The sequence below is a fragment of the Muntiacus reevesi genome, chromosome 5 (genome assembly GCF_963930625.1).
Source record: "Muntiacus reevesi chromosome 5, mMunRee1.1, whole genome shotgun sequence".
Classification (NCBI taxonomy): Eukaryota; Metazoa; Chordata; class Mammalia; order Artiodactyla; family Cervidae; genus Muntiacus; species Muntiacus reevesi.
The window spans coordinates 107524099-107536549 of NC_089253.1; the positions used below are offsets into that span (position 1 = coordinate 107524099).

At 44.9% G+C, this 12451-nt stretch overlaps 1 protein-coding gene across 1 annotated transcript in view; it reads right to left on the bottom strand.

Moving 5' to 3' along the window:
• The window catches only part of STX6 (syntaxin 6), a 47594-nt gene that overhangs the window by 6359 nt on the left and 28784 nt on the right, over positions 1 to 12451 (bottom strand). Inside the window, exons 5-7 of the mRNA XM_065936160.1 lie at positions 9574 to 9699; positions 8245 to 8351; positions 4014 to 4108 (exon numbers count right to left, since the gene is read on the bottom strand). Of these exons, the coding sequence (XP_065792232.1) occupies positions 4014 to 4108; positions 8245 to 8351; positions 9574 to 9699 (328 nt within the window). The remainder of the gene's footprint in view (positions 1 to 4013; positions 4109 to 8244; positions 8352 to 9573; positions 9700 to 12451) is intronic.

Below are 12451 nucleotides of genomic sequence, written 5' to 3' on the forward strand. Positions count from 1 at the left end.
ACGGACTAGAGAAAGGCCCCCACAGGCTCTGGTCCACAGTCCTTGCTGAGTGCCCCCAACTCACAGGGCTGCCGTGAGGACCACGCACACTCTGTGGGCCCACACTTGGCACAGGATGCTGTCGTCCTCGGGACGCGCCCTTTGCTTGGGCAGATGTGGGAAGAGGGAGCCGGCTCCCCACAGAGGACCCCCCCTGCCACTCTGCACAAAAGGTCAAGCTGAGATTAAAGCCTGTGACAATGGGGCTCAGCTGCTGCAAGTGAGAGTTCTGTTTAAGTAAAAAGGTGCATCTACCAATTCAAAAGTTTATTTGAAAGATTTTAGCACAACACTGCTATTGAGAATCACATTGTAAAAAGGTCTGAATCTAGGAAAATAGACCATGGAACTTTGCACAAAGCAATGCTAGGTCCATAAAACACATAAGTAAAATAAATGTTGCAGACAGCACAGTCTTAGAACCAGTCAACAGAACTCTACCAACCAACAGCAAGTAAAGCAAGAACCTTTCCAGTGGCTCACTGTGCTCTCCACCACACATGCTAGAAGCTCACTTAGCAAGTGGGATCAGGGTCAAGACCTCAGGTCCACCTGCTCCTTTCTGAGATAGGGCTAGTCCAACGGGCGTGGGGAGGTAGAACCTGCCTTTTCTAGATAACAGCATTCACCTGTTTAACTATCACTTCAACGGTCCAGAAAACTCAAATATCTAGCCTTCTTTCATCTCCTTAAAAATGTTTACAATAATTTAAAAATCCTCATTAAAATAATTAATCTATATTCTTCTAGGATGATACAGTCAAGGTAAATACCTCCTAGCTGCCTTGCCCAAGGCATCCTGCCATCTTAGACCTGAACTTCCAACACTGAAGCAGCTTCCTTCCCATCGGCCTCTACCCAGCCCTCCTCCCACCTCCAATCACTTTCTCTTCTGCAACTGCACTGAACAGGGGTTTTCATCAAAAAGAACACAAGCCAGCACAATCCAGGAATGTGCTTTTAAATCCACTTTCCTTTGAAGTGGTAAGTTGCTTCTATGAAGCGTGAACTGGGTGACCCCAGGGAGCTGTCAGCCTAGCGGACTTCTCCCCAGAAGGAGTGGGTACTAACCACAAGGGTTTTTGTGACCCCAAGTGAATGGTCCTAACCAGCCTTTTTGCAAGCTCAGACCTGTCTCAGAAAGTCAGGAGGCGGGGGGTGGGGGGTGGTGGTGTGCAGAACCCCAGAGGGGACTCTACAGGATTTTCCTGCTCTCAACAGTCTCCTCCCCTAAAGAGAAAAGATGAACAACAGAATTTTGGAAAGTGAGGGGGAGAAAACCTGGGTATCCACTCGAAAGAACATACTTCTTTTGCGTAGGAGAGTGACAAGACCAGTGTCTCTCTCGTGTCATTCAAAAAAGTAAGTATGGCACCCTGGCAGATTTCTGCCCAGGAAAGCAGCCAGTCACAGGGAGGGCAGGGGTCTCGCCTCTGCAGGCCTGTGAATGTGGGCATTCACTAACTGCCTAATCAAACTCCAGTGTGTCCTGCTACTCTTTCTTTATATGTAGGCTTGATTGAAAAGCAATGACTCAGAAAATGTCTGAGAAGGATACCAAAGAAGAAATCCTGAAAGCCTTCAAGCTCTTTGATGATGATGAGACTGGGAAGATATCGTTCAAAAACCTCAAACGTGTGGCCAAGGAGTTGGGTGAGAACCTCTCTGATGAGGAGTTGCAGGAAATGATTGACTAAGCTGATCGAGATGGAGATGGAGAAGTCAATGAGCAGGAGTTCCTGCGCATCATGAAGAAGACGAGCCTTTATTAAGATCAGTCTCAGCTTTTCTACCATGAGCACAGGGAACTCAGTTTAGTGCCTGCCGTTGTGTGAAGCCTGGTTTTTGAAAATGTAAATTATTTTCCCCACTGACATCTCGGTATAACTTTAGTAAGAACTCTAAATCTATTTTCAACTTTTGAAAGTGTTCTTTGAAATTGAGGTTCTTTGTAAGGTGACCGGGTGACTGCTTTAATTCCCCAGGGCAGAACAAAAGCATGTTAGAATGGAGAAAAGGGTCTTTGAGCTTTTGCCCACCTGCCATTCTGCCTTGTACACTTAACTCTTGTCCTTCATTCCTACATTTATGCCACCGCCAAACAACTTCTTGTCAAGCACATGTTGTACCCATGTCACCACAAGCAGGGAGCATCTCTTCAATGGTTCCAATTTTAATTGACACCTTCGTAACTTTCGCAAAAGTTACGAAGAACAGAGACAAACACCAAACTGCCCCGTCATCAAATTGAAGCCAGCAGAGCCAAGTAGGAGGCCCCAAGCAGCGGCTCTCTTCGGGGAGCAGAGATGACAATGAACACCACAGGCAAGCTGTCCAAACCCAGGGGCCTTTCAGGGTAAACGCTCTGTTTCTTGGTTCTCTTTCTTGAGGTATGACAGGACATACCTCAAGTTCTTACTTGCTCCCCAAACTTTTTGGGGGGGAAAAAAAGTAGAAGACTGCATGAGTAGACTTCAGTGCTATTTATACACACGAAGCGGCTTATCACAATGCAAGTACTTTTCTAAATTATTCATTCCCACAATGCTGGAGACAAGGACACAGTGCATCTTTGTTACACTGTTCTTCTCCAAACAAAACTGGTGCTGAAGTAGCTACTTGACTTTGAGACTAATATATATACACTAGAGAAAGATCTGGTTGAAACTGGTTATATAATACTTCAGTAAAAAGTTTTGTTTTTTTTTTTAAGGAGAAAAAAAGAGGAGGAGACGAGTGGAAGGAGAGAGAACAGAAGTGGGATGAGGACTTCACAAAACTCCCCCTAGATGTGTGGAAGAGGAAGTGAGCTGGGGCCTGCCGCAGGCAATGAAGAGCCTGCTAGAAGCATGAAGATATTTGCCCCTAGAGAGAAGAAGGAAACCAGCTGGGCTAGGAGCTTCCCTTTGTCTTAAATGTAATAGGTCCTTGGTCCCCCAGGGCCATCTTCTGCCTGTCTTACTCTTTCTTTTTTTTCAAACACTTACTATGTACTGATACATGACACTGTTAAACATTTGTATACCAATTATTATTTCATTTCATTCTCACAATGACCTTGAGAGGTAGGCATCATCCTATTTTTTTAATATATAAAAGAAATAGAGCCCAAGAGAAGTCTTATGTAACTTGACTATGAGTTAAACAGCTGAAAAGCAAATATACACTTGTATTTAAATTTTGCCTCAAAAGGCAAGAGTGGACTGTTAAGACTCTGTCATATAGATGTAATAAGAGGAAATCAACTGAAGAAAGGTGTCAAGACACAGGGGATGCTCTGATGGGGGAGGAGGTGCTCTGGTTCAAGAACACTTAGGTGACCTTAAAGGATGTCTCAGTTCCTCCCTTCACCCACAGACTCCCACCAAATAGAGAAAAAAAAGATATTCTACTTTCTCTGATCTAAAAAATGTTATTTATCTTAGAGAAGATAGGTTGTAGTAACAAAAAATAGTCACTGGAACACATCTTCCTACCCAGTAACTAATTTGAAAAAAGTTAACTTCTTCATCCCCTGCCTGGTACAAATTTGCCGAATAGTTTACTACAGATTCAAATAAAAACAGTTTAAATGAGATCTGCAAAGCCATCTTCTGAAATGTAGAGGTTTTTCTTTCAATGAAAAGTCAATTCAGGAGAAACAATTAGTAACTTAATTAAAATCAATTCCCTCTTTTGGCAAGGAAATAGGAAAAAAGGGAAATGAAAGATTTTGTTAAGTGCAAAGAAAGTTACTCCACCAGAAGAAATGTCAGCGCCAGCCTCGCATGGCGGGGACCACGAAGTCTCTTCCCAGGCGAAGGCCGCAAGCCAGAGACCAGGCCTGCGTGTGCTAGCCTTCCATCTCCTGACCCCGAAGTCTGACAAAAATGTGCCAGAGGAAAGGGATATGAACAAGCGTACCCGTGAGACACCCCCTAGACTGTGTCTGTAGAATTAAATAAGAATTCTGGAGCTTAAAAGCACATACATACCACTGGTCATATGCGATACTTTTGCAAGTTTCTTCATCACATTGTCCAGTCGAGACTGAGTGCTCTCCAACTCGTGAGAGAAATCATCCAACATACTAGAAGACAAGCACACAGGAGGAGGTTGCTCGGCACAGCTCCAGATCCAGTGGCCATGGAGTTAAGTTACCGGGATCCCGGCCTCAGTCTTAGCAATACCAAACAGACAACACTGGGATTCAAACCCCCCAATCTTTAATTCTTGGGACAAGATCTGTTTTTGATTTCGGAATTTTGGAAATCTGAAAAAGTAGTTAAGTTACATACACTGTGTATTAGCCAACATCCCCAGCAGAGTCTGGGACTGTCATCAAACACCCAATTTAATATTTTTGCAAAGAAAACTATGAGGAGTCATGGCTGCAGTCAGTTCAGGTCAGGTTCCTCTGTAACATGAGCTTGCTGTGAAATTTTTTAGAGCTTTCTAGATTGCAGAACTGCAGCCAAGGTCAATGGGGACCTGAACACAACACAATAATACAAACTCAGCTGCAGTGCAGTGTAGCAGAAAGAAGGCTGTGTGAATCAGACAATCAGGCTTTGCCACTTGCTACTTTGGACAAGGGACCCTGTCTCCTTACCTGTAAAAGGAGGCGATCCTATCAACAGGGTTCCCATAAAAGTGAAAGTGTTTGTTGCTCAGGCAGGTCTGACTATTTGGGACCCCATGGACTGTAGCTCCCCACGCTCCTCTGTCCATGGAGTTCTCCAGGCAAGAATACTGGAGTGGGTTGCCATTCCCTTCTCCAGGGGATCTTCCCACCTCAGGTATCAAACCCTGGTCTCCTGCACTGCAGGCAGACTCTTTACTGCCTGAGCCACCAGGGAAACCCCACACAAAGCACTTTACTTTGTGTGAGTTAAGAAATGCATTTTGATCAAATCATCTGCTTTAAGTCATCCTGTGCTTTACCATAAAGTTGGGCAGCCTCAGGACTGAGTTCCGCGCGCCTCGTCTACACACAGAGAACCAGCTTCCTGAGGCTCACAGTGCTTGCTGCCCAAGGTGTGGCTAGGAAAGAAAACACCACAATACTCACACCAACAGTGTTTATTTCATAAATTACTAAGCATTCCAGACTATTCAACTTTGGATTAATATATGATTATCCTGAGGCTAGAATATGACATACTAATCAGTAACCAGAGGGCTTATTAACAAGGCTTTATTCATTCCTCTGGCAGCACCAAGGGCAGCGAGCACTTCTGGTTTTGGTCTGGGCCCACAAGGCACCTGAGAGCCCTGCAGGATTCAGGCAACCAACTCCTCATTAAGTCAATCATTAAATAACCTCCATGCTGGCAACTAAACAAACAAGCCTTTTTCCCTTACCTGAATTTTCAAAACATTTTTTAGCTCATTTTAGATTCTGGTAGCATCTTGGCACTGCAGCTGGCAGACCTATCCACACAGGGCAAATGCTGATAAACAAGAGCTACCTCTGTGTGCTGTGTAAGACCTTTCTTACTCAAGACAAAAACTGGTAAGTCAGCCAACCTCCAGTCCAAGGACACTCATTAACCACTCACTAACCAAGTTTCTTAGGTGGCTCAGTGGTAAAGAACCTGCCTACCAATGTAGGAGACGCAGGTTCGATCCCTGATCCAGGAAGATCCCCCTGGAGAAGGAATGGCACTCCCCTCCAGGATTCTTGCCTGGGAAATGCCATGGACAGAGGAGTCTGGTGGGCTACAGCTCTTGGGGTCAAAAGAGAGTTAGAGATGACTTAGTGACTAAAGGACAACAAAATTAAAAACCCAGGTTTCGAGCCTACCTCTGTGCTGTCCAAGAGAAATACAGTGTGTGTCACATGTGCCACTTAATATTTTTCAGTAGCCGCATTTAAAAAAAGGGAGTGGAAATTAATTTTAATAACCTGTTTTATTTAGCCCAATATACCTAAAAAAAAATGATCATTTAAACATGCAATTTTGCATTTTTTTCACACTAAGGCCTTCAGAACTTGGTGTGCATTTCTTAGTTTAGACTGGCCACATTTCATGTACTCAATGGCCGTGTGGGGCCTGGTGGCTATTGTATTGAACAGCACGAGTCTAAGTGCAAGACCTACTTTTTCCTTTTCATTTACCTATTTTTATTAGTTATACACATACATAGTTTGTAGAGCTAAATAGCCCTTGTATAAAAAACCACAGTTGTCCCCCATTCCTGAGGGCCACAGCTTTCAGCCCCTCCACTATTCTCTGGGTGCATTCTCCAGTTTTCTAAGCTACACACTGGCAGCTCAGTGTCCAGATCCCACTGACTCTGCACAGTGAAAGCCTAGGGCTTAGCCCCCTCCCACTCCATTCCCCACCTCTGCATCCTTTCCATTTCTCTTCCCCTTCTTTCCTTCCAACAGAACTGTGTCCTGGTTGGATAAGGTCGACATCCAGGGTTCCCACTGTCACGAGTGACAGCTCTTCCCAGCTGGGGGTCCGGGGCCTGCATCACACCGCTCTGGGCTCTCCCCTCTGCTCACTGAGAACCCCGTTTTCTCAGATCTGTTAAGTCAGGCACCATTCATCTTTCTGCTTTCCAAGAGCTAAAATGTTAAGGTCACTGTTTCTTATTCCAAGCTCTCTGTCCCCATAGATTTTATGCCATTAAAAAAAAAAAACAACCAAAACCAAAACCCTCTATTACTGTTCTGGTGGACTTCAGAGTAGTAACGGAGATAAAGAGGTTGTGCTCAGTTCACCGTCTTTATCTGTAAGTCTGCCAGGCTCTATCATCTACCCAACCAATGTAACTGCTCAAATAATTAGTTCTTTCCCATCCGCATAGTGAATTTTAGGGTAAGAATGCATTTTAGACAAATTAAACTGCATGCCTAGGTTTCTGTTCTGCCACCTTCCTACGTGGTCTCCCTGCTTCCAGTCTTTTCCACTGTGGTTCACCATCGAAACCACAGACAGACAGGCCTCCCCAAACATAAACCTGATCATAGCATTACTAACACAACCCTCCCTGGGGCTGTGTTTCCCACTGCCCTTTGAATGACTGGCCCTAACTCCTTACTGTGGCTTCCGGGGTCTTTCCCTGATCTGTGCTCTGCCTCCCTGACTTGACTTCTGTAACCTCCCTCTCAACCCCCATTGCTCTAGACACACTAAACCTCTCTGTTGTGTGCACAAATCACCTCTAAATTGTTACAAGGACTCTTCCTTCCAGTAGATCCTCCCCTCACCCCTTCCTCCCATCCCACCTAGAACTTTCTACTGGTTCTTCAGTCCCAGTTAAACTTCTCTTCTCTTCTCAGGGATTTTAGACTGAGTCAGGTCTCCAGTTCAGGCTGTTAGGGCCCTCAAGGCACCACGCACTCCCCCCACCAGCAGCCCTCCACTTCTGTTACCACTTCACAACTTGCATCATTTCTATAATATCTGTTTCACCCAATGAACAGTAAACTCTTGATGGCAGAGACCCTGTCTATTCTCCTGGCTGCTCTGTGGATACCCTGGGGTCTCCCAGGAGAACAAGATGCCCATTTTAAATTTATAATAAATGAATCCATAAGGCTGAACACAAAATCAAGGTAGCAGAGTTTCTGAAATATCCTACTAGATTTTTTTTCCCCCAGAAAAAATATTTTGTGAAATGGTAAAGGTAGCATTTTAAGAATTCTGTTTTTGGTGTCATACTTCATGAGTGCAAACGGAGACTATTCTTAAGGAAAAACAAATCCAGATATGTTTTCTTGTGCTTTTTTCTAGGAGAAGACTTTTTCATTGTAGAGAAGATTTTTTTACTAGTTGGAATTAAACTTGCACTTTTCCCCCCATAAAATCAAAATTTAAGACAGGAAATACAGCAGGAAAGCATGCAATGATGAAGTTAAGTTAGCCCATGTCCTATCCTCTTTGGGGCAAAAATCTCCATGGAGCTTACACAGCCCTAACAGTTTCACATTCCTATTCATAACAACACTTGAAGTCAGCTGTTTAGAGGAATCTGCACCTCTTTTGCAGATGTTTAAAAATATTAATAACTTTGCCTAAACCTTTTTGAAAATTGTATCTGACAGATTTGCCTTTTTTTGGAGAGGCTAGTCGGTAAACAGAGTAAAGATGCAGTTAGAAACAAAACAGCTTTTGAGTGTAATAGCCATGTAACCGGCAGGCTGTTTAGGGGTCTTCTGAGACAGCTCTTCCCTTCACCTTTCTGCGGCGAGAGGGGCATCCCAGTACTCACACGGCCTGCTCCTCCAGCTCCCCTCCGATGCGCTGGGACATGTTCTTCAGCACTCCGATGCTGCCAGAGACCAGCTCCAACTGCTCATCCTGCTGTTCCACGATCAGCTGGTGCCAGAGAAATGGGAAATAAGCAATTAAAATCCATCTTACCTGGTTCCAAGCCCAGCACTCGAGCAGCTGCTAGCTTCTTTGCCAACTCGGGACAATTCACATTCAGAAGCAAAGCCCAGAAATCAAAGGACCAGACCGTCCGCCTCAGAGAACACGCTGCTCAAAAGGCTGGGCTGTCAAGCTACTGATATCCCCTGCTGATCCAACTTGTGAAACAGTCAGCGGGGCTTGAAACCACCCAGAGAGATTTACCCTGGTTGGCTGAAGTCCAGCAAGGGACAAACAATGGCCAAAAGCACCTGTGCGGTGACCACGGACACGTCGGGATGCTTGGGAAGAGGAAGCCTGCTGCCAGGGTCAGGGTCTCAATTGGCAACAGCCGACCACAACTTAACTGTAAGAGAAAGTCTGGCAGGTCTCTGGACATGGGAAAACGACGCACACGGAGTCCTTTGCTCCCTCCTCAAGGACACATGCGAGGAGGCCCTGTGGCAGTAAGCTACCTTGCAGGCAACTTCTGAGCACAAGTTACTTTTAATTGTGCTGTAGTAGCCTCACTTTTTATTGGGGAAAAAAAAAAGGTTTGCTTGTATTAATAGCAATTAAGTAGACAAATGGTTAAGCTGACATGTTAATGGAAAAAGACCAATATGTATATATAAAACACAGTATTTAAGAACCAATAGTTCTGATGGGGTGATAACGCTCAAATGCCCAGACACTTTACTATTAGCTTCCTTTAATTAATACAAATCAAAAGCAACCACACAAATGTAGTCGACCTCACTTTCCTTCTACCCCTTAACCTCCACCAAAGCAATGATTTTTACATCTAATGGAACCAACAATAATTTGCAATAAAAAACAAGGACTCAATTTTTCTCCAAGTGCCTTTGTTGAAATGAACAAAAAGCTGAGCACAGAAGTGGAGGCTGGGGAAGAGGCTGCTGTGTTTTTAAATCAATGGCCTCCTCTGTCAGTTGCGGGTGTCTGGTCTGCTTGTCCTAAGAGTCTAATCAAGCTTGGTTCTAAAACTGTCATGCTCTGAAGGACGTCTTAAAAACCCTTTATGTATGCAACCATCACACAGGTAGACTCCGGCAGCTGTGGGGCTAGCTCTGGTCCATCCTGCCTGTCATTAGCAACAGAGCCCCGGCTGGCAGAGGAGGGGGGGGTGGTGCTTGGCCTCCCATCTCCCTGTCCTCCACTTAGGTACCTGCTGCTGTGCTTGCTGCTCCTCGATGAAATGGGAGTTGGCCAACTGAAGCTCCCGGTCGAGGCGCCCGTATTTATCCGTCGTTCCAGTGCCCCAGTTCTGTCCGCCACTGTCTCCTAGCAGGGCCTGCGAGAGTGGGGCCGGGGGCAGCAAGGCAGGAGGAACAAACCGTTACTCTCACTAAACAAGGGCCCCATCACCATGATATGAAGAGTTCTCCCACTGCTCATAAGCTGTCCTTCCAGGGGTCAGCTTTTTATGGATTGGGGCAGGTTGGTGCCTGCGGAGTACAAATGAAAGAATGCCATGAAGGGCACTTTCTATGGACTCACAAATGAGCTCTGTCCCATTAAAAATGCAAGTGAGAGTCAACTTTAAAGCAATCTTAAAGCCCCTCTGTGTACTGCTTTGTGGATCGTAAAGCACTTGTTCTCATAGGACCAGCTCTTCTTAGCACCCTTGGAATTTTATTGGAGACCTGTTGAAGGTAAATCTAACTCTGCAATGAAAAAACAAGGACTCAATTTTTCTCCAAGTGCCTTTGTTGAAATGAACAAAAAGCTGAGCACAGAAGTGGAGGCTGGGGAAGAGGCAGCCTCCACACATCTAGAGTCCTTTCTATTTAAGTATGACCAAGGAAATTTTTGGTATTCGGAGGAGGGAGGAGATAGTTCCCTAAAGTGACAAAAAAAACTAAGCCACAGTCCCTCATACACTGCAGGCACAAGAACCACCAGCGTCTGCTCACTGCGACCCACAGATAAATCCCAATGCCCTTCAGCAGAACTAAAAGGCTAGAGGTTTCCCAGATGGAATAGGGGTTGCTTCAGCAGGCAGCATGGCCACAGTGGGGGCCTGACCCTGATAACCCAAGCAAGGGTTGGCCCTGATGTCAGTTCTCCACCTGGGCCCCCAGATGCCAGGGTCGGGTTTCCTAGTATGAATTTGAGGAATTTTGTAGTCAGAAAAGGATAAGTTTGGGAATGTCTTCCTTCACTGAAGAGGCCAACCAGGAATGTGAGCTGACCCTACCTGGGATCCCCACAAGCCCTTTTAACCAAAGAACTGGACTAAGCTAGTGACTAGGATTCTTCTATCTTGTAGAGTTGCTAAAACTTCTTACCAGGTACTCTTTAGCTCTGGAACTGTTAAAAGTCTAACTGATTCCTTGGTTCTCTGTCTGCAAAGCCCCTCAACACCCACACTAGCCTTGCCTGACTTTCAGACATGAATTCAGGCAAATGGCCACATTTCAGATGCTACATTCAGGGAAGTTCAGGATGTATGTTGAGTTCTGAGGCAGATATGAGAAGAGGACCAGGATACCTGAGAACTTCCACAGCCCAGAGCCTTAGTCAAGAGTCTGGATGGTGACTGTCTCCGGTGTAGAGCAGACAAAAGGTGTTGGGGGGATGCTTCTGCCCCCATTTGGTCGTGGGGCTGTTAAGATTGAAACAATCCTGCTCGTTTTGATGCAAAGACTCTAATGACTCTATGGTGGATACTGGGACCTAGTGACAATTTTTTCAAAGTCAGAAAAAGGCTACAGTGCATCATTAGGCTATGGATAGAGAACTAGAGTTCCTGGGGCCACAGTCACAGCTATTTTTTTCCTAGCTTATCCATGGTCTACACTTGGGTAGACATATGTCATGCTGTTAAGAGTCACCCGTGAAGCTGTTTAGATTCCCTTGGTCTGACCTCCAGAAGTTGGTTAGTGAGAAAGAAGACAGAGAGAGGGCCCAGAGCACCGGGGACCAGCCTGAGTGCAGGTGCCAAAGCAGGAGGCCCTGGCTTTGCGAGGATCAACCCAGTACCTGGTGCTGGAAGCAGCAGTAAGGTGGACTCTGCCCACATGGGTGTCTACAGAACTCTGCCCACCTCCCATTCCTTGAATGCCTGTGACTCGAAGACATTTTGTTGTAGTTTAGTCGCTAAGCTGTGTCCAACTCTTGCGACCCCATGAACTAGCTCACTAGGCTCCTCTGTCCATGGAATTTCCCAGGCAAGAATCCTGGAGTGGGTTACCATTTCCTATTCTAGGGGATCTTTCCGTCCCAGGGATTGAACCCGAGTCTCCTGCATTGGCAGGTGAATTCTTTACCACCGAGCCACCTGGGAAGCCCAAAAACATTTTACTCATTGCCTAAAACAAAATTCCCAGCCACAGTCAGAGAAGCTATGCATAAATGCACATTTTATTTATGTTAGTTCACTAGCTTTTCCAAGAGTCAGTGGCAGATGGGATGGCTAGCTAATGTCTCTTCCTGTCTGCACTGTTACAAGCAAGGAGGGTGGATGGGGGAGAAAAAACAACAACAGTGACTTGGAAAATGGCATGTGGAGAAAGAAAAAAGGAAAACTAAGTTAGGAGATATTTAGAGAGTCCTTTTCCCTTTTCAAGCTTTCAGAATACTTGTTTTCAAAATTAAGTGGGTCAAGAAACACCTACAGGTGTAAAGTGAAGAGTATATCATAAACTACTGATTCCTAGTTAATTAAAAATGGTGAACTGTTCTTACAATTATCAGTCTACTAAATGCAAAGACTGGGTCTCTTGTAACTTTTATTTTTGATACGTCAGTATCTGGGCTTTGGTTTCTGAAATTTATTAGGTTTCATAATTTATTTGTTATAGCTTAAAAAAACTGGACCTCACATCAAAAAAAAAATACATAAAACAGTGAAAGATTTAACACATATTTAAGTTTCCACAAACGCTTTATGTAAAGTTTCAATCATTAAATGTCTTGAGTGTTCTACGTGTGGGCAGCTAGAAATCTAAAAAAAAGAAGAGAAAAACCATGACACAATCCCTCCCCACTCACAAAGAAGCTTGAGGTCCAGCAGAGAAAATGACAAGCAAGCAATTACAGCT